This window comes from Pagrus major, chromosome 4 (genome assembly GCF_040436345.1).
Source record: "Pagrus major chromosome 4, Pma_NU_1.0".
Taxonomy (NCBI): Eukaryota; Metazoa; Chordata; class Actinopteri; order Spariformes; family Sparidae; genus Pagrus; species Pagrus major.
This window is the reverse complement of record NC_133218.1, coordinates 39,317,800-39,340,425: the sequence shown is the minus strand read 5'-3', so window position 1 is coordinate 39,340,425 and position 22,626 is coordinate 39,317,800. Positions and strand designations below refer to the sequence as shown.

General features: G+C 44.5%; 2 protein-coding genes across 2 annotated transcripts in view; both read right to left on the bottom strand.

The window, feature by feature from the left end:
- The window catches only part of plekhg4 (pleckstrin homology domain containing, family G (with RhoGef domain) member 4), a 72,328-nt gene extending 70,494 nt beyond the window's left edge, over positions 1–1,834 (bottom strand). Inside the window, exon 1 of the mRNA XM_073463898.1 lies at positions 1,604–1,834. The gene's annotated coding sequence lies outside the window, so the exon portion shown is untranslated. The remainder of the gene's footprint in view (positions 1–1,603) is intronic.
- Positions 1,835–3,510: 1,676 nt separating this feature from the next.
- slc9a5 (solute carrier family 9 member A5) overlaps positions 3,511–22,626 on the bottom strand; it is a 31,914-nt gene continuing 12,798 nt past the window's right edge. Inside the window, exons 5-16 of the mRNA XM_073465237.1 lie at positions 22,471–22,626; positions 21,237–21,457; positions 20,749–20,951; positions 19,948–20,037; positions 19,379–19,449; positions 18,649–18,775; positions 18,296–18,387; positions 18,088–18,214; positions 17,631–17,780; positions 16,908–16,977; positions 6,154–6,282; positions 3,511–5,871 (exon numbers count right to left, since the gene is read on the bottom strand). The exon at positions 22,471–22,626 is cut by the window's right edge and continues 22 nt beyond it. Of these exons, the coding sequence (XP_073321338.1) occupies positions 5,291–5,871; positions 6,154–6,282; positions 16,908–16,977; positions 17,631–17,780; positions 18,088–18,214; positions 18,296–18,387; positions 18,649–18,775; positions 19,379–19,449; positions 19,948–20,037; positions 20,749–20,951; positions 21,237–21,457; positions 22,471–22,626 (2,017 nt within the window). The 3' untranslated portion in view covers positions 3,511–5,290. The remainder of the gene's footprint in view (positions 5,872–6,153; positions 6,283–16,907; positions 16,978–17,630; positions 17,781–18,087; positions 18,215–18,295; positions 18,388–18,648; positions 18,776–19,378; positions 19,450–19,947; positions 20,038–20,748; positions 20,952–21,236; positions 21,458–22,470) is intronic.

Genomic DNA, 22,626 nt, shown 5'->3' with positions numbered 1-22,626 from the left:
AATAATCAAAAGAGTTGTAAAATAATTATTCCATCATTAGACTCATCATTTCAGCTTTGATGTTCGTAGCATTTTTGTTTTTTAACCGTTTTCACATTTAATCAAATCAGACATGAGTTTATAACAGTGTTTAAACTGGAGCCCACAGGAGCTGAACCTTCAGGTAGAGTCCGTTTCATTCAGGGCCCGTTTCAAACAACAGACTCATCAACAACTGAACCTCAAACAGAGTTCAACACTGAACCAAACAGCCCCTCACAGTGAAGCACATCACTGTTATCTCTGCCTGATCCTACAGTAAGTGTACACTTCAGGACAAGCTGCTGCAGAGCTGACAGAGTTACACAACTCATGTAGCTGCAGGGCAAACTGAACGACACCAACAACATCACACACAGTTTTACTGGAGGAGCTCAAAGTCACACCTCCAGGGCATTAATACTGTGTGTCAGCTAGAGGACAAAAACACCACCTGGAGGAGGGAAATCATACAAATCCAGAAATATACTATAATAGTATAATGTTGAGTACAACTGAATCCTACAGAGAAAAAGGACTGAGGCATTTCCTCCAGCTGAATGAGCCTGAGATAAAAACAAAGATCTGTGTTTACAGTCAACCACTCCCTCTAATATCAGATCACAGGTGAAGAATGTAGATGTTATCTTCTGTTCTGATCCAACTTGTCAGCAACATATAGCACATGGAGCACAGCAGCATTTAAGCAGCCGGCGCCGCTCCTTCGCCCAGTCTGTCCTTTCTCTCTCGCCTTGTTCTACGAGCTCTTTGCAGGTTGAACAAGTTATCTTCTAATTTTCAGGATCTTCTAACTTCAGCTGTGGATCATCTCTGCCTGTGATCCACTAGTTGTTCAAAAGAAAATGAATTACTATTCTAATAATATATTAATCATTTCAGTCATTTTTCAAGCAAACATGTGAAAACCTTTGCTGGATCCGGCTCCTTAAATGTGAAGATTTGCTGTTTGTCTTTGTAATTTGACAGTAAATGAAGACTCTTTGGACTGTGGGAAACTGTGAGGAGGATTTTTCTGACTTTTTATAAACTTACCTTAAACAATTAATTCATTAATCATGAAAATAATCATTATTTGAGCCCTATTTTGTTTCATATGCTGCTTTTGTCCCGCACCTGAACGCACACTTCTATTTACTGTCCTCACCTTCTCTCAGTTGCCTTTCTGCCCTAACTGACGGTCACCAGCAACAAGCTGATTATTATTATATTCTGCTATTTGCTGCTGACTCAAGCCAACTGAACCATTTATTCTTTTAACGGCTCAGTTACATCAGCTCAACAATTAAACCACAGACACCGAAACCGCCAAACCTGACCAGCTAGTTGCGACACGATCAGCCCCGCCGACAGGACCAACATGGCCGACAACACGCTAACTGCTGCTATCAGCTAACGCTAACGCTGAATGACGAAGCTAACCCGCTAACAAGCGTCGGTCACTGCTCGATATAAACAGACAAGTTAGCGTTGATTATAATTACCTGGCTAGCGTCACAAACCCAATGAACACATTAAATAACAAAGAGTTAATCAGCTGAGCATTTAAACAGCGACATTAACTCACCCAACGTCTCCAGCGGTCCGCGGTGCCGACGGTGAAATGATGCTAGCTAAGCTAACAGGTGTAGCACATTAACGGTTCAAGGTCCCCATCAGTTACTCAAGTGTCTCCACTTTACTGCGTTTCTGCGACGCTTCACACCAGTTTTCATGCGTGGTTTCAGTTTATCTGTGTTCATCTCCATCACTTTATATTTTCATACCAAACATGCTCCATCATGTCTCCATGTTTCACCAGGACAACCAGACATGTCACTTCCGGCCGCCATCTTAGATGAGTTCAACAATCCTGGGAAACTGAAGCGTCTCTGTGGAGCAGCTCACTCAATATTCTCATAACTGTTTGTTAATAATAATAATAATAATAATAATAATAATAACAATAGTAATAATAATAATAATAATAATAACAATAATAATAATAATAATTAGACAGGAGGGAAACAAAGTAAGATTTAAAGGTCTCAGCTGCAGCTGTAGTGATGCTTACCTGGTGATTAAACAGGTCGATGTGGGACAACTTGTTTTAATGGCTCCATGTTATAATGTAACAGTTTGTCTGTTTAATTAACATTACGTGTAACTTTACTGATCAGCTGACTTACACCAGTACAGAAATGTGACATCAGATCAAATCAGCTGATAATGTCTGTTCAGCTATGATGTCATCAGCAGAGCTGTACTCTGCACATTATGGACAGTGTTAGATCATTATAAGTAAAAGTGCTAATACCACAGTGTAATAATACTCTATTACAAGTGAGTATAATCTGTGACTGTTCTGTATGATGCATCACTGGATTAATCACATGGAGTAAACATACTTTCCCTCTGACGTGGTGGAGAAAAAGTAAAAGGTGTTCACACCTGTGCACACATCACACATTATCTTCTGACAGTGGTTTATACTGAAGCAGGTAATAAAGCACAGAGTCAGCTGTGTTCATTCAGAAAAAAACACCTCACATTTATTGGCTTTTAGTTGTTTGGACAGAAGCCAAAGCTAACAGACGTTTGGCACAAAGACAGATTGGTTTCATTCGATTTTCCACACAACAACCTGAATCACAGATGAAACAGAAACAGCACATTCTCGTGTCTGTGTTCAAATAAAGAGAGATTAAAATAGGCACAGTGACGCTGACAGCTGCAGTGATGATCAACAGGACACGCGTATGCTTCTGTGCTGGAACCAGACTGTTAACTCAACTGGTCTGGTGTCAGCTCCAGTTCAAGTATCTTTACAGTATAAAGGCCTTTCTACAAGCAGCAACATGTGTGTGTCTAACAGTCACTGCTGCACAGTGAAGCAACAAGAAAGACGATACACACCATGAACAGCCTGCTGCACCAGCTTCACATTCACTCCAGCAGGAACTGCACTTTTACAGACTGACTTCTAATTGGTACAAAAAACAAGACAGAAACCATAAAATGATATAATTATTATATTCCATATCATTCTTGCACTTTGTCAAGTCACTTGATTTGACACAGGATGACTTCTTCATCAGTAGAAGCTGCTTTGTGCTGCGTTCATGTCACATGGAAGTTTCTCCCATTATTACTTTCCATCAAAGTCCCAGTGATGACTGGGGAGCTTTAATAAATCTGACTCTGCTCAATAAAAAGGAAGAGTTCACAATAATTAAACCGAAGCTAACGTCATTCATTTAGTGTTCAAGTCACTCTCCTGTTTATGAACCATTGATAAGAGTTCTTGGTGAGGTAACATCACTTTTCTTTCTGAGGTTTGAATTTCACTTTCAACTCTAAAGTGCAGCACATTAACAGTCCACCTGCCCCACCTCTAGCTCCAGCTGGCCATTTCAATAAATACAAATAATATTGATTAAATACCAGTAATGATATTGTGTTTGGAAACATCACCTTTAAAGTACTTACAGCCAGTGTTTCTGTTTGTTTATTGACGCCAATTTGAGTCAGTTTGTTAAAAACCAACAGAACATGCAGTTAAATCAGGTGTCTGATGTAGAAACAATCACCAGCTGCTAACACAAAGTCTTTCCTGTTGGTGACTTCTGATGTTTGACACTGAGCAGCACCTGATGTGTGTGTCTGCACATGTTGGAGTCGTGATATGAAGGCTGGACTCCGGCTGAGTGAAGCTGGTGCAGACCGAGACTGAAGCAGCCGAGTGTGTGACTCAGCGGGACACGAAGGACGACACGTTCTTTGGCAAATCAAGCAACACAACAGACTAAAGACGCCATCACAGACACATCTGTACAGCCTGCTGGTGGAATATAAACCTGTGGACGGTCTGATGGTTGAGCTCCACACACACACACGCACATGCACGCGCGCACACACACACACACACACACACACACACACACACACACACAGACAGAGACACTGAATCAACACACAGCTACACAACAGAGTAAGGCAGTTATCGACACACTGTATAAATGTTCGTTATGCTCTTTTTTTACACACTTTGGTCTTTCAAAATAAACTACTCTGTAGATTTTATATATTTGCAGCTTTACAAAATACATTTGAGATTTGACATGAGCAGCTTTGACAGAATAAATATACACGTCAGATGTGTGTAAATACAAACAGAGAAATAAGGCTTTAAAAAGCTTCTATCAGCTGAAGCTGTGCAGGTTTCACTCACTATCTGCAGTAAAGGATCATTCCGTCCATCATTCTATCAGCTGTCACTGTGAAGTACTCAGTAAAGCTAACTGAGACGGTAACACTGTACTTAATGAGTCCACTGATGGACAAAACTACAAAGTGTCAAGCTGTGATAAAGAGACAATCCATCAGTCAGTGTCCACCTCCTGCAGCATGATGATGTTTTTCATTGATTATATCTGATCAATACGACACTGTTAATGCTACAGACTACAAAGAGCTAAAGAGGAGCAGCAGCGTTAAGCTGATTCTGTTTATATCAACAGAGCAAAGAGGATATTTTAGATCTGTGAGAGCTGATCAACACAAAGTCAAATCACATGGAAGATTTTTAAAGTAAAAGTGATCAGATGATCAGACGCAGACCAGCAGTGAGTCTGTTGTGTTGTTGTGTTGTGTTTAACAGCCACATCTGCCTTCAACAGCTAACTATGATTTAAGTAGAACCAACAATAAAAGAACATAGAGACTATCAGCAGACTATTGATCTGACAAACACACAGTCATGTGACAGTGAAGTGTTTGTTTTTGTGCATCAGCTGACTGACAGGAAGCAGAGTGACATCAGAGTGACATCAGAGTGTGTGTGTGTGTGTGTGTGGGGGGGGTGATAAACTCTGAATCTGTGACTTTTTTTTACATAAAAGTCATAAAATCTTTAAAATGACATCAGCTGTCTTTGATCAGGAGCTGGTGATGTGTCGTGGCTGGTGATGTGCAGGTAAGAGCAGCAGTGATTGGACGAGACGGTGACCTCTGACCCCTGCAGCCTGGTCACATGATGAAGACCTCATGTAGTAATGAGCTCAGACAGGTCAGGTAAGAGGGAAGGCTGCTGCTTTCCTATTGGACGGTGTGACAGGCAGCACGCCACCTGATTACTGTGTATGTGTGTGTGTGTTTGTGTGTATTGTGTCTGTATGTGTATGTGTGTGTGATAGTGTGTGTGCTGCAGAGATGGCGTCCTGAAGCTCCTGCTCTGCTCTGCAGGGACGATGTGTGACTGATTCTGGATCTGTGGTTACAGCTGGGTGGGGCCTCGGCTGTGCGGCTCGCTGCTGCCAGGAGGAGGCGCTGTCACCAGGCTCCTCAGGTAGACGCAGGGGTTCCTCCTCCTCCCTGACCCGGGGGCGGAGCCAGGTGGTGGTGGGGGCGGCGGCAGGGAGCCGGGGGGCCTCAGAGACGACATGAGTGGCTGCATCTCCTGCAACACTTCCTCCTCCTCCTCCTCTTCCTCCTCCTTCTTCGGCTCTGAGAAGCTGAAGGTGCCCTGCGACAGCTGAGCTCCGATGGAGGAGGTGCTGCCCACCGCGCTGCCTGGCGGGGTGTAGGAGGCCGGGCGGGGTCCACCCAGTCTGGAGAGGGCGCTGACCCGGGGGTGGACGGGCTCGGCGGGGACCGGAGGGGAGGAGATGCTCTCCAGGGAGGAGATGCTCTGGTTCCAGGCCTGCTGGAGGTCCACAGGGATGATCTTTGTGGCCTCCACAGACACACAGGGAGGAGGAGAGCCCACGCTGCCCTTCCACGGCAGGTGGCTGTCTTCAGTGGGGGGGGAGGCGGGGACGGCTGATGGACTCTGACGCCCGTCCAGAGCTGCTGGGACTGACGGAGGAGACACAGTGAGACCACAGACACACAGCAGCACTACATGAAAACACAGCTGCTCTTACTGCAGCTGAACTTATCCAAACTGTCAGTGAGATGTCAGGTACAGGTGAGGTCAGGTACGGGTGAGGTCAGGTACAGGTGAGGTCAGGTACAGGTGAGGTCAGGTACAGGTGAGGTCAGGTACAGGCGAGGTCAGGTACAGGTGAGGTCAGGTACGGGCGAGGTCAGGTACAGGCGAGGTCAGGTACGGGTGAGGTCAGGTACAGGTGTTCTCACCTGACTGGGGTCTTTGTTTGGGCGTCTCTGCTTTACGAGCTACAAAGGTGATCCCGACGTCTTCCTCCTTCTCAGGGTCTGAATGTTCACCTTTCTCTTCCTCTGAGTCCACAGGAACAACCACAGGGTCTGAACACACACACACACACACACACACACACAATTAATTTAATTTAATTTAATTTAATTAGGGCCCGAGCAGGGAACCTGCGAGGTCCCTATTGTAATTGTAGTGATTATTAGGGCCCGAGCAGTGAAACTGCAAGGACCCTATTGTTTTTGTAATGATTATTATTATTATTAGGGCCCGAGCACGGAACTCCGTGCGAGGACCTATTGAAATCGTAAGAATTCTTATTATTAGGGCCCGAGCACGGAATTCCGTGCGAGGACCTATTGAAACCGTAAGGATTATTATTATTATTATTCTCCTTCTTCCTCACAAAGGATCGCATATTTGGCAGCCGCAACATACCCCAAAACTCACCAAACTTGGAATATAGATCAGACCTGGCGAAAAATTTTATAATCTGTTGTCGTTGTGAATTTTCACCACTAGGTGGCGCTATAATCAAGGACAGTGCGTTTTGGCTAATAACTCCCATATACTTTGTCGCACATTCAAAAACCTTACATCCACGCGTTCAGTGAATTCTGCTGAGTCTTCTGATATAGGCCACGCCCATTTCCGCCCCAGGTTTTTTTCCCGCAAATTCGCAAAATGTCGAAAACCTACTTTTTAGAACTCCTCCCAGGAAATTTCACCGATTTGCATGAAACTTTGCACACAACATCTGTGGACCCTTCTGACAAAAAGTTATTAAAAGAATTTTGGAATTTCAAATAATACTCAAGTTATTACATAACAACTTCCTGCAGATTTCGTTCCAAACAGGAAGTGTTGCATATCTCCACATTGGTGTGTCCAAATGACATGAAACTCAGGATACTACTTCCCCATGAGCCCGTAAGGCTCTGTGCAAAATTTTGGTGGATGACCACTAGGTGGCGCTCTTTAAATTGAAGTATTTTATATCTCCACATCGGTGGGTCGAATTAACACAAAACTTGGTACACTCATTGCCAATGCCCTCCTGAGGATAGCTGACAAAGGGGTTATCGATCTGACACTAGATGGCGCTCTGGTGGCAGTTTCTTTTTATATTTGGCACTGTGCCCACACCATAACACTTATGGACATGAAATTCATAGGCGTGGTATAGACTGGCCCCTGTAACTCACACACCAAAAATGTTCCATGGCACGATGAGCATTTCTTCGACGTTTTTCAAACATCTCCTAGCTCTGGCCTACGTTCACCTAGAAACACCATTCAAACTTTAAAATGTAGGCACGGGTCTTGTCTATTTAAGTCGTATTTGAACTTTTTTCCCACAATGTTTCGTTTTTGAACTGTGACCCTTTAATGATGCTGAGTGAATTTTAAAGAATTTTGAAAATTTTAGTTTTTTCAATGATTGTGTATTGCGGAATGTTCGTGCAGAACCAACTGCCAGAGTGTGGGAGACTCAAAAAAAACTCTCAGAAATTCTCTTTCTCTGACGATCCCAGCCACAAATTACACAGTAGAAATGTGATTTTTTCACAGAGTTGTAGCCACACTTGTCTTCTTTCTCCCAATGTGTCTTCTTTATCAGTAGGATTTACGGTTTTTGATTTATCTGCCCCTAACCAACAAGAGTAGCTCTCAACTGTTCCATTTACTCCAATGTTAATCGGGAGGAGGATTTTCCAGGATTTTCCAAACTGCACCTGTTTTGAACTCGCTCCTATTACCACATTTTAGAAGCTAGGACCACAAAAAATTATGGCTGTGTTCTTTAAGGCCTTTCTGGCTTGACGGTGAAGAAATTTTGCCGATATCATGTTTGGTTTTGAAGATATAGCAGTAGTTTGAAGTCCTACTTCTGAGCCAGAAATCACTCTCAGATCAGCTCTGTCACAGACAGCAGCTGTGGTCACAGGCCATTGCTAGGGAGTTCCGACAACCATCACCGTAGCAACTGAGATCAACTGGGCCAACAGAGACACACAATTAATATTCCCCCTGTCTTGGAATATAGATCAGACCTGGCGAAAAATTTTATAATCTGTTGTCATTGTGAACTTTCACCAGTTAAGACATGCGCGCACAATAACGGGGCAATGGGTCCGGGAAAGGAGCACGCCCCGACAGCAGCACGCCCCGACCCGCGTGGCCTGCGAGGGCCCGTTCATCGCTGCTTGCAGCTTTAATTATTATTATTATTATTCTCCTTCTTCCTCACAAAGGATCGCATATTTGGCGGCCGCAACATACCCCAAAACTCACCAAACTTGGAATATAGATCAGACCTGGCGAAAAATTTTATAATCTGTTGTCGTTGTGAATTTTCACCACTAGGTGGCGCTATAATCAAGGACAGTGCGTTTTGGCTAATAACTCCCATATACTTTGTCGCACATTCAAAAACCTTACATCCACGCATTCAGTGAATTCTGCTGAGTCTTCTGATATAGGCCACGCCCATTTCCGCCCCAGGTTTTTTTTCCGCAAATTCGCAAAATGTCGAAAACCTACTTTTTCGAACTCCTCCCAGGAAATTTCACCGATTTGCATGAAACTTTGCACACAACATCTGTGGACCCTTCTGACAAAAAGTTATTAAAAGAATTTTGGAATTTCAAATAATACTCAAGTTATTACATAACAACTTCCTGCAGATTTCGTTCCAAACAGGAAGTGTTGCATATCTCCACATTGGTGTGTCCAAATGACATGAAACTCAGGATACTACTTCCCCATGAGCCCATAAGGCTCTGTGCAAAATTTTGTTGGATGACCACTAGGTGGCGCTCTTTAAATTGAAGTATTTTATATCTCCACATCGGTGGGTCGAATTAACACAAAACTTGGTACACTCATTGCCAATGCCCTCCTGAGGATAGCTGACAAAGGGGTTACCAATCTGACACTAGATGGCGCTCTGGTGGCAGTTTCTTTTTATATTTGGCACTGTGCCCACACCATAACACTTATGGACATGAAATTCATAGGCGTGGTATAGACTGGCCCCTGTAACTCACACACCAAAAATGTTCCATGGCACGATGAGCATTTCTTCGACGTTTTTCAAACATCTCCTAGCTCTGGCCTACGTTCACCTAGAAACACCATTCAAACTTTAAAATGTAGGCACGGGTCTTGTCTATTTAAGTCGTATTTGAACTTTTTTCCCACAATGTTTCGTTTTTGAACTGTGACCCTTTAATGATGCTGAGTGAATTTTAAAGAATTTTGAAAATTTTAGTTTTTCAATGATTGTGTATTGCGGAATGTTCGTGCAGAACCAACTGCCAGAGTGTGGGAGACTAAAAAAAAAACTCTCAGAAATTCTCTTTCTCTGACGATCCCAGCCACAAATTACACAGTAGAAATGTGATTTTTTCACAGAGTTGTAGCCACACTTGTCGTCTTTCTCCCAATGTGTCTTCTTTATCAGTAGGATTTACGGTTTTTGATTTATCTGCCCCTAACCAACAAGAGTAGCTCTCAACTGTTCCATTTACTCCAATGTTAATCGGGAGGAGGATTTTCCAGGATTTTCCAAACTGCACCTGTTTTGAACTCGCTCCTATTACCACATTTTAGAAGCTAGGACCACAAAAAAATATGGCTGTGTTCTTTAAGGCCTTTCTGGCTTGACGGTGAAGAAATTTTGCCGATATCATGTTTGGTTTTGAAGATATAGCAGTAGTTTGAAGTCCTACTTCTGAGCCAGAAATCACTCTCAGATCAGCTCTGTCACAGACAGCAGCTGTGGTCACAGGCCATTGCTAGGGAGTTCCGACAACCATCACCGTAGCAACTGAGATCAACTGGGCCAACAGAGACACACAATTAATATTCCCCGTCTTGGAATATAGATCAGACCTGGCGAAAAATTTTATAATCTGTTGTCATTGTGAACTTTCACCAGTTAAGACATGCGCGCACAATAACGGGGCAATGGGTTCGGGTAAGGAGCACGCCCCGACAGCAGCACGCCCCGACCCGCGTGGACTGCGAGGGCCCGTTCATCGCTGCTTGCAGCTTTAATTATTAGGGCCCGAGCACGGAATTCCGTGCGAGGACCTATTGAAACCGTAAGGATTATTATTATTATTATTCTCCTTCTTCCTCACAAAGGATCGCATATTTGGCAGCCGCAACATACCCCAAAACTCACCAAACTTGGAATATAGATCAGACCTGGCGAAAAATTTTATAATCTGTTGTCGTTGTGAATTTTCACCACTAGGTGGCGCTATAATCAAGGACAGTGCGTTTTGGCTAATAACTCCCATATACTTTGTCGCACATTCAAAAACCTTACATCCACGCGTTCAGTGAATTCTGCTGAGTCTTCTGATATAGGCCACGCCCATTTCCGCCCCAGGTTTTTTTCCCGCAAATTCGCAAAATGTCGAAAACCTACTTTTTAGAACTCCTCCCAGGAAATTTCACCGATTTGCATGAAACTTTGCACACAACATCTGTGGACCCTTCTGACAAAAAGTTATTAAAAGAATTTTGGAATTTCAAATAATACTCAAGTTATTACATAACAACTTCCTGCAGATTTCGTTCCAAACAGGAAGTGTTGCATATCTCCACATTGGTGTGTCCAAATGACATGAAACTCAGGATACTACTTCCCCATGAGCCCGTAAGGCTCTGTGCAAAATTTTGGTGGATGACCACTAGGTGGCGCTCTTTAAATTGAAGTATTTTATATCTCCACATCGGTGGGTCGAATTAACACAAAACTTGGTACACTCATTGCCAATGCCCTCCTGAGGATAGCTGACAAAGGGGTTATCGATCTGACACTAGATGGCGCTCTGGTGGCAGTTTCTTTTTATATTTGGCACTGTGCCCACACCATAACACTTATGGACATGAAATTCATAGGCGTGGTATAGACTGGCCCCTGTAACTCACACACCAAAAATGTTCCATGGCACGATGAGCATTTCTTCGACGTTTTTCAAACATCTCCTAGCTCTGGCCTACGTTCACCTAGAAACACCATTCAAACTTTAAAATGTAGGCACGGGTCTTGTCTATTTAAGTCGTATTTGAACTTTTTTCCCACAATGTTTCGTTTTTGAACTGTGACCCTTTAATGATGCTGAGTGAATTTTAAAGAATTTTGAAAATTTTAGTTTTTTCAATGATTGTGTATTGCGGAATGTTCGTGCAGAACCAACTGCCAGAGTGTGGGAGACTCAAAAAAAACTCTCAGAAATTCTCTTTCTCTGACGATCCCAGCCACAAATTACACAGTAGAAATGTGATTTTTTCACAGAGTTGTAGCCACACTTGTCTTCTTTCTCCCAATGTGTCTTCTTTATCAGTAGGATTTACGGTTTTTGATTTATCTGCCCCTAACCAACAAGAGTAGCTCTCAACTGTTCCATTTACTCCAATGTTAATCGGGAGGAGGATTTTCCAGGATTTTCCAAACTGCACCTGTTTTGAACTCGCTCCTATTACCACATTTTAGAAGCTAGGACCACAAAAAATTATGGCTGTGTTCTTTAAGGCCTTTCTGGCTTGACGGTGAAGAAATTTTGCCGATATCATGTTTGGTTTTGAAGATATAGCAGTAGTTTGAAGTCCTACTTCTGAGCCAGAAATCACTCTCAGATCAGCTCTGTCACAGACAGCAGCTGTGGTCACAGGCCATTGCTAGGGAGTTCCGACAACCATCACCGTAGCAACTGAGATCAACTGGGCCAACAGAGACACACAATTAATATTCCCCCTGTCTTGGAATATAGATCAGACCTGGCGAAAAATTTTATAATCTGTTGTCATTGTGAACTTTCACCAGTTAAGACATGCGCGCACAATAACGGGGCAATGGGTCCGGGAAAGGAGCACGCCCCGACAGCAGCACGCCCCGACCCGCGTGGCCTGCGAGGGCCCGTTCATCGCTGCTTGCAGCTTTAATTATTATTAGGGCCCGAGCACGGAATTCCGTGCGAGGACCTATTGAAACCGTAAGGATTATTATTATTCTCCTTCTTCCTCACAAAGGATCGCATATTTGGCGGCCGCAACATACCCCAAAACTCACCAAACTTGGAATATATGTCACACCTGGCGAAAAATTTTATAATCTGTTGTCGTTGTGAATTTTCACCACTAGGTGGCGCTATAATCAAGGACAGTGCGTTTTGGCTAATAACTCCCATATACTTTGTCGCACATTCAAAAACCTTACATCCACGCGTTCAGTGAATTCTGCTTAGTCTTCTGATATAGGCCACGCCCATTTCCGCCCCAGGTTTTTTTCCCGCAAATTCGCAAAATGTCGAAAACCTACTTTTTCGAACTCCTCCCAGGCAATTTCACCGATTTGCATGAAACTTTGCACACAACATCTGTGGACCCTTCTGACAAAAAGTTATTAAAAGAATTTTGGAATTTCAAATAATACTCAAGTTATTACATAACAACTTCCTGCAGATTTCGTTCCAAACAGGAAGTGTTGCATATCTCCACATTGGTTTGTCCAAATGACGTCAAACTCAGGATCCTACTTCCTCATGAGCCCCTAAGGCTCTGTGCTAAATTTTGGCCGATGACCACTAGGTGGCGCTCTTTAAATTGAAGTATTTTATATCTCAACATCGGTGGGTCGGATTAACACAAATCTTGGTACACTCATTGCCAATGCCCTCCTGAGGATAGCTGACAAAGGGGTTACCGATCTGACACTAGATGGCGCTCTGGTGGCAGTTTCTTTTTATATTTGGCACTGTGCCCACACCATAACACTTATGGACATGAAATTCATAGGCGTGGTATAGACCGACCCCTGTAACTCACACACCAAAAATGTTCCATGGCACGATGAGCATTTCTGCGACGTTTTTCAAACATCTCCTGCTCTGGCCTACGTTCACCTAGAAACACCATTCAAACTTTAAAATGTAGGCACGAGTCTTGTCTATTTAAGTCGTATTTGAACTTTTTTCCCACAATGTTTCGTTTTTGAACTGTGACCCTTTAATGATGCTGAGTGAATTTTAAAGAATTTTGAAAATTTTAGTTTTTTCAATGATTGTGTATTGCGGAATGTTCGTGCAGAACCAACTGCCAGAGTGTGGGAGACTCAAAAAAAACTCTCAGAAATTCTCTTTCTCTGACGATCCCAGCCACAAATTACACAGTAGAAATGTGATTTTTTCACAGAGTTGTAGCCACACTTGTCTTCTTTCTCCCAATGTGTCTTCTTTATCAGTAGGATTTACGGTTTTTGATTTATCTGCCCCTAACCGACAAGAGTAGCTCTCAACTGTTCCATTTACTCCAATGTTAATCGGGAGGAGGATTTTCCAGGATTTTCCAAACTGCACCTGTTTTGAACTCGCTCCTATTACCACATTTTAGAAGCTAGGACCACAAAAAATTATGGCTGTGTTCTTTAAGGCCTTTCTGGCTTGACGGTGAAGAAATTTTGCTGATATCATGTTTGGTTTTGAAGATATAGCAGTAGTTTGAAGTCCTACTTCTGAGCCAGAAATCACTCTCAGATCAGCTCTGTCACAGACAGCAGCTGTGGTCACAGGCCATTGCTAGGGAGTTCCGACAACCATCACCGTAGCAACTGAGATCAACTGGGCCAACAGAGACACACAATTAATATTCCCCCTGTCTTGGAATATAGATCAGACCTGGCGAAAAATTTTATAATCTGTTGTCATTGTGAACTTTCACCAGTTAAGACATGCGCGCACAATAACGGGGCAATGGGTTCGGGTAAGGAGCACGCCCCGACAGCAGCACGCCCCGACCCGCGTGGACTGCGAGGGCCCGTTCATCGCTGCTTGCAGCTTTAATTATTATTATTTTTCTTTGTCCGTAATGATCGCATTTTTCACTGCCTGAACATACCCCAAAAGTCACCAAACTTGGAATATAGATCAGACCTGGCGAAAAATTTTATAATCTGTTGTCGTTGAGAATTTTCACCACTAGGTGGCGCTACAATCAAGAAAAGTGTGTTTTGGCTAATAACTCCCACATACTTTGTCGCACATTCAAAAACCTTACATCCACGCGTTCAGTGAATTGTGCTGAATCTCCTGATGTAGGCCACGCCCATTTCTGCCTACCATTTTTTTTCGCTAGCTCGCCAAATGTTGTAAACCTACTTTTTCGAACTCCTCCCAGGCAATTTCACCAATTTGCACGAAACTTTGCACACAGCATCTGTGGACCCTTCTGACAAAAAGTTATTAAAAGAATTTTGATATGCCAAAGAATACTCAAGTTATTAAATAACAACTTCCTGCAGATTTCGTTCCAAACAGGAAGTGTTGCATATATCCACATTGGTTTGTCCAAATGACGTGAAACTCAGGATACTACTTCCCCATGAGCCCCTAAGGCTCTGTACTAAATCTTGGCCCATCACCACTAGGTGGCGCTATTTAAATTGAAGTATTTTATATCTCGACATTGGTTGGTCGGATTAACACAAAACTTGGTACACTGATTGCCAATGGCCTCCTGAAGACAACTGACGAAGGTGTTACCGATCTGACACTAGGTGGCGCTCTGGTGGCAGTTTCATTTTATAATTGGCACTGTGCCCACACCATAACACTTATGGACATGAAACTGATTGGGGTGGTATAGACTGGCATCTGTAACTCACACACCAAAAATCACCAGCAGGTGGCGCTATTATCAACACAAAACCATTTTTGCCTATCAGTTAAGACATGCGCGCACAATAACGGGGCAATGGGTCCGGGTAAGGAGCACGCCCCGACAGCAGCACGCCCCGACCCGCGTGGACTGCGAGGGCCCGTTCATCGCTGCTTGCAGCTTTAATTATTATTTTTTTTTTTTTTTTTTTTCTTCTGACGAAATGATCGCATTTTTCACTGCCTGAACATACCCCAAAAGTCATCAAACTTGGAATATAGATCAGACCTGGCGAAAAATTTTATAATCTGTTGTCATTGTGAATTTTCAGCACTAGGTGGCGCTATAATCAAGGAAAGTGTGTTTTGGCTAATAACTCCCACATACTTTGTCGCACATTCAAAAACCTTATATCCACGCGTTCAGTGAATTGTGCTGAATCTCCTGATATAGGCCACGCCCATTTCCGCCTACCGTTTTTTTTCGCTAGCTCGCGAAATGTCGAAAACCTACTTTTTCGAACTCCTCCCAGGCAATTTCACCGATTTGCATGAAACTTTGCACACAGCATCTGTGGACCCTTCTGACAAAAAGTTATTAAAAGAATTTTGATACGCCAAAGAATACTCAAGTTATTAAATAACAACTTCCTGTGGATTCGGGTCACAACAGGAAGTGTTGCATATCTCCACATTGGTGTGTCCGAATGACGTGAAACTCAGGATACTACTTCCCCATGAGTGCCTAAGGCTCTGTGCCAAATGTTGGCCCATGATCACTAGGTGGCGCTATTTAAATTGAAGTATTTTATATCTCGACATCGGTTGGTCGGATTAACACAAAACTTGGTACACTGATTGCCAATGTCCTCCTGAGGTTAACTGATGAAGGTGTTACCGATCTGACACTAGGTGGCGCTCTGGTGGCAGTTTCATTTTATAATTGGCACTGTGCCCACACCATAACACTTATGGACATGAAACTGATTGGGGTGGTATAGACTGGCATCTGTAACTCACACACCAAAAATCACCAGCAGGTGGCGCTATTATCAAGAAAAAACGTTTTTTGCTAATTACTCCCACATAATATGGTGCACATCGTTAAACATTATATCTATATGTTCCCTGAATACAGCCGAACCGTGTGATGTAGGCCACGCCCACGTTCGCACTGAATTTCCATTCGCAAATTCGCCAAATGTCGCAAACCTACTTTTTCGAACTCCTCCCAGGCAATTTTTCCAATTTGCACCAAACTTTGCACACAGCATCTGTGGACTCTCCTGACAAAAAGTTATTAAAAGAATTGTGATAGTCTAAAGCACGGCCAAAATATAAAACAACAATTTCCTGCACGTTGTGGTAAACCACACAGTCTTGCATATCTTGATGAAATACAGTCCGATTAACACAAAACTTTTTTGATTTGTCTTCCATGCCCACATGAGGGTTCGTGCCAAATTCGGTGCATATCCACCAATAGGTGGCGCTTTTATTGCTAAATGACGAAATGACAGCTTGACTGCCTTCACTTTCATTTCCTCAATGGAAGTTGTTGCATGTAGAAGCCCCGACAGCAGCATGTCACGACAGCAGCTTGCCCCAACGGCAGCATGTCCCGACAGCAGCACGCCCGACAGCAGCATGTCACGACAGCAGCTTGCCCCGACAGCAGCACGCCCCGACCCGCGTGGACTGCGAGGGCCCGTTCATCGCTGCTTGCAGCTTTAATTTAATTTGTGTCTGTTTGGTGTGAAATGTTTCTTCAGTCCTTCAATAATAAATCATCCAGACGTACTGAGCTCATGTCTGATAAAGATGTTTAAATCAAATGCTAATGAACCACACACACACACACACACACACACACACACACACACACACACACACACACACACACACACACCTGTGTGTTCACCTCTGGAGCTCCTTTAAAGCTGGAATAGTTTTAATCTTTAACTCAGTGAGTAACAGTGAACGTCTTTAGTCCTGAATGTGTCTGACAGTTTGATAAACACTGATCTGTCTCCATCAGCTTTATTTACTTTTGTCCTGCCAGCTGACGTTGCGTCTGGGTTTGTCACTGCCGTCCTCCTTGGTGTCGGATCCTCGGCGCTGTTGACAACAGGACAGAATAGACATGTCAGTTAACCTGCAGCCATAACAGGAAGCAGCCGACCTTCAATCAGCGCGACGCTTCGTCTTTTATCAGAGAGAGCGGTGAAAGCTGCTCCGCTGTTACTAAAGAGGCCACTGAATAATGAGAAGACCAAGCTGTTAAACGTGTGTGTGTGTGTGTGTGTGTGTGTGTGTGTGTAACTACACACCTCTCAGTGGGTTATTATTAATAACTATCTTTATATCATTTATATATTATTGTTTGGGCTGCTGCTTTGGAAATGTGCTGGTGAGCTCATGTGGTATTTGTCTCTCCTTCATGTGTTAAATGTTGTGCTGAGTAGTTTTACTGTTAATATGCAAAATAAAAAATCTAACAAATTATTAAATCTGATTTTAAATTATGACTTTTAAAAATATTCCAGAAAGAGTTAAAATACACAGAAGATGAAGTTGAGTTCAGCTGGTGTTTATGTGATTATGTGTCTGTTTCACATCATTTACAGCTCGTATTCCTTTAAACTGTTTACAATATAAAGTATGTTTCTAAACTCAAAGACACACGATGATGATGATGATGAGGATGATGAGGATGATGATGATAACAGAATGTGTCCTGGAGGAAGATGAGAGTAAAAAGTGTCTCCTGCCTTCTTGAGGCTTCGCTCCTTCTTGTGTCGTTTGTGTCGGCTGGATTTGAACGTCTCCATGCGGCTCTTCATGTTCCTCTGAAACACCTCCCGGTCCTGACGCTCCTTCTCCCCCAGAGGCATGAAGTGACGGCTGTAGTGGGACTGATACTGGACACACACACACACACACACACACACACACACACACACACACACACACACACTGAGTTGTCTGTTCAGATGTCGTCACTGCAGTGTGTGAATGTGAAACTTTCTAAGTCGGAGGGGAAACCTCAGAGTCTCCTGAAGGCTCTGTGTGCGTGTGTGTGTGTGTGCGTGTGTGTGCGTGTGTGTGTGTGTGTCTGTGTGTGTGTGTGCGTGTGTGTCTGTGTGTGTGTGTGTGTGTGTGCGTGTGTGTCTGTGTGTGTGTGTGTGTGTGCGTGTGTGTCTGTGTGTGTGTGTGTGTGCGTGTTACCCGTCTCCTGGGTTTGTACAGGTTCTCTGCGAGGACGTGATGTGTCTCTGTGTCCTCCTCAACTTTGGCTCCGGGGACGTTATCGATCACCTGGAGGTCCAGACACACACCGCTGCCGTTCTCACGCCTGCAACACACCAACAAGTGCTGGAATGTAACTAAATACATTTACTCAAGTACAAGTACAAGTCTGAGTCATGTGACTCACAGGTAGTTGGTGACGTTGGTGACCTCGGGGAACGAGGCTCTGCTGGCCATTGAGGGCAGAGACAGTCTGGCTGAGGTCAGGACGTTCCCACCCTACACACACACACACACACACACACTCTTTGAAGACTACATTTCCCAGAAGGCCTGCTGCTGAATTAATGAGTTGAACAATAAAGTGAGAGCTGTTCGTCTGATTCCTCCCAGTTCAGCCTGGATCATATTGGATCAGTTACTTCAGTCTCTGATGGATCAATAATTAAATCTCTGTTGCTTCACGTCTCTAACATGAGGACATGTTATGAGGACATGTTAGAGAACAAACATGTCCTCCTCCTCCTCCCTCCTCCTCACCTGGTCGATGACACTGATGGCGTCCCTGATGTTGATCTTCTGATAGGCCTCCCACAGTTCACTCTTCCTGTACACAGACTTCCTGAGCAGCAGCTTACTGAGGTAGTTCTTATCAAACTGCTCCCACCTGACAGACAGACAGACAGGCAGACAGACAGACAGACAGACAGGCAGACAGGCAGACAGACAGACAGGCAGGCAGACAGACAGACAGGCAGACAGGCAGACAGGCAGACAGACAGACAGGCAGGCAGACAGACAGACAGACAGGCAGGCAGACAGGCAGACAGACAGACAGGCAGACAGACAGACAGACAGACAGGCAGACAGGCAGACAGGCAGGCAGACAGACAGACAGACAGGCAGACAGGCAGACAGACAGACAGGCAGGCAGACAGACAGACAGACAGGCAGACAGACAGACAGACAGGCAGACAGACAGTTAGTCCTGGTCTGAAGACAGACACTCTGGATGGTTTGACTCCAGCAGTGTCTCGTCCTCACTGTGTGAGGGAGGAGCTCCACCTGCTGCTGACTGTCAGTCATTACACCTGTAACACATCTGAAGTATATAATACATATGATACATATGATCCAGTTCTGAGAGTCTACAGGTGCTGTTACATGTTGATGTGGTCATACTGTGTATCCTGAAATCCTGATCCTCCTATACATGATGTAAACATGATGTCACTGTGACATCACAGTGACATCAGACTGATGGACTCACTTGTCTCTCCAGTGGTGGTATCCCTGCAGTCCTGCGATGTCCTCCACTGCTGTCAGGATGTGGTCAAAGGCCTGAACACACACACACACACACACACACACACACACACACACACACACACACACCAGATTTAATATTAATAAGACCCCCCCACCATCAGAAGAAGAAGAAGAAGAAGGAGAAGAAGAAGAAGAAGAAGAAGAAGAAGAAGAAGAAGGAGAAGAAGAGGAAGAAGAGAAAGAAGAAGAAGAAGGAGAAGAAGAAGAAGAAGAAGAAGAAGAAGAAGGAGAAGAAGAAGAGGAAGAAGAAGAAGAAGAAGAAGAAGAAGAAGAAGAAGAAGAAGAAGAAGGAGAAGAAGAAGAAGAGGAAGAAGAGAAAGAAGAAGAAGAAGGAGAAGAAGAAGAGGAAGAAGAAGAAGAAGAAGAAGAAGAAGAAGAGGAAGAAGAAGAAGAAGAAGAAGAAGAAGAAGAAGAAGAAGAAGAAGAAGAAGAAGAAGAAGAAGGAGAAGAAGAAGAGGAAGAAGAAGGAGAAGAAGAAGAGGAAGAAGAAGGAGAAGGAGAAGAGCTCACCCTCTCGTGGATCTCCTCGTTGATGGTCGGCTTCCTGCTGGTGGATCGGGGGACTTTGAGCCACTTGACCAGAGGTTTGATGGTCAGACCCTGACAGGAAACAATCATTAGTGTCAGTCTGATGTTCCACCTGAAGCAACGGTAACATCCTGCTTCACATTAACTCTGAACCCAAAGCTGCAGCTTCAACATCGGGTGATACTCATCATGTGACCAGCAGGGTTCAGAACCTGCACTGACTCATGATAACAGAACACATTTACGGGCCTCAGTCTCTGATTCATGATGGGAAAAGAGAAACACTCAGAGAGGGAATCAAAGAGCACGCTGCAGATTTATGAAGTATTTACACGTTCAGGTCCAAACACACATGAACTCAGTGAGCTGTTCTGTCTGACGTCAGTCCTCATGATGAGACACAGGAACAGACTCAGAGACGCTCTCTGAGCCCTACTGTTCCTTTAAGGCTCAGGTTAGTTTGTAGAGAGCCCGGTTTCATCACGTGTTCTGATCGTGGCGAAGGTGAAGAGAAGCTGGCATGTTCACATGTTCAGACTCTGAACACACTCACAGTTCTCCGTATGTGAAAATAGAGCTGGGTGCAAAGTCCAAACCCGCCTCATGCATGTGGGACATGTAGAGAACACAGGTCACAAATGTGACCAGGGTTCTCTGAGTCCAGACATCCAAACACTGGACCAGTTCAGTTAGTGATTCATGCTGCTGGTGACACCTGACCCAGTGGATCCACAGAAACTACTATCATGAAAAGAAAACAGTGTCAGTGGTTCTGGTTCCTACCTGGAACATGACGGTGAAGAACACCACCACAATCGTCGTGGCGACAAAGTAATCCTTGGCTTTGACCTTCTGTCCGTCCAGCAGCACCACCAGAGCGAACGCCACCGCCCCTCGCAGGCCACCGTACGACATCACCACCTGGTCGATCTTGTCCAATGGGACGAGGCGGAAGCGGTTCAGAACCCAGGTCTGACCAATCACACCTGGAGCACAGAGGAGAGGAGAGGAGGAGAGGAGAGAGGAGAGGAGAGGAGAGGAGAGGAGAGGAGAGGAGAGGAGGAGAGAGGAGAGGAGGAGAGAGGAGAGGAGGGAGAGGAGAGGAGAGGAGAGGAGAGGAGAGGAGGAGAGAGGAGAGGAGGGAGAGGAGAGGAGAGGAGGAGAGAGGAGAGGAGAGGAGAGTTTGGATATTTTCTATCTGTATGCTGTTATGTTGTGATGTCATGATATATTGTTATTGTTCGGTTCTGAAGACAGGAGCAGCGACTGACCCATAGCTCTGAAGACCAGGATGAAGACCAGTGTACAGGACACCAGGCCGGTGTCCCAGGCCCACTTGGACTTGTCCACTGCTGAGATCCCGAGGAAGATGAAGATGATGGTCTCGGCAATGCTGGCCAGAGTCTTCATCGTGTACTTCACCGTGGTCCGAGACTTCTGGGAAATGTTGGCCTCCACGTATTTGTTGGCCCCGATCCCACAGAAGGTCATCCTGAGGAGAGAGAGAGGCTGACTGCTGGACAGAAACACGTCTGCTGGCGGATTCAAAGAAAACCAGAACTTCAGCCAGCACAGAGCAGCCGGCAGTAAACCTGCAGACCTGTTATCTCGGCTGACGCGACGCTCGGTGTCACGGTTTAGTTTGTGTCTGTAATTACTGACATTATGCCCCCTAGTGTTCAACACATGTAAATGATGTGTTTTTTACAGATGGACAGAAACGCCTCCACTAACAGAGAGAAGCTAATGTCTGCGCATGGAGCATTGTGGAGACAAAAACAATAATACATGACAATAATAATAATAATGTTAGCAGCTAGCTGCCAGTGTTAGCTTAAAATACCATCAGACTTCACTCAGAGAAAATGTAGACAGAGCTGTCAGCTCATTTGTTAATGCTAACTTCCTGTAGGCACAGTGAACACAGTCCGTCTGCTGCACAAAGGAAAGCTTTAACATACTGGTGACGTCCTGGACCAAAACAATGGAAGGAGGAGTTTTACAAACAAATCACAGATCAGGGAGGTTCCACAGGAGTGACCGGACTCCTGTTGAGTCACATACGTACACAGAGCTATGTGGACACAAGCGTTCAGAGTTTCTACTGTCGCTCCGTGTCAGACACCATGATGCTGCCAGCAGACGGCAGCAGCAGGAGGAACTCTCTGGAGGAGCACAAACCAGAAGCTGTCCAGGCCGAGTTAGCGATGACTGCGTCCTCCCTCACCTCTCAACAACCTTCGCTCATCACCACAACACCTGGTTCTGATCCAAATGAGGCTAAACTACCTGACAACTCAGTAACAACCCACCTGTTTACGTCAGCAACTACAGAGCAACTACTGCACATATGTTTAGTACATGTTGGGTTTCTCTGAGCTGAGTTTCAGTCACATCCTCCACAGCTGAGCAACAGCTTAACACTGACAGCAGTAGGCCTGTATACTGGTCCTGGTTCTGGTCCTGGTCCTGGTCTTACTGGTAGTGCTGATCACAGAGACTTACGACAGAATGGCAGACAGGGAGAAGAGCTCGGCGGTCAGGTAGGCCAGGTAGACCAGCAGGAAGACGAAGAGCGGCTCGATGATCCGAACCTTCTTAGTGAACCGAGTGATGAAGCCGAGGATGACGGCGAAAACCAGACCCACCAGAGTCCCCCCG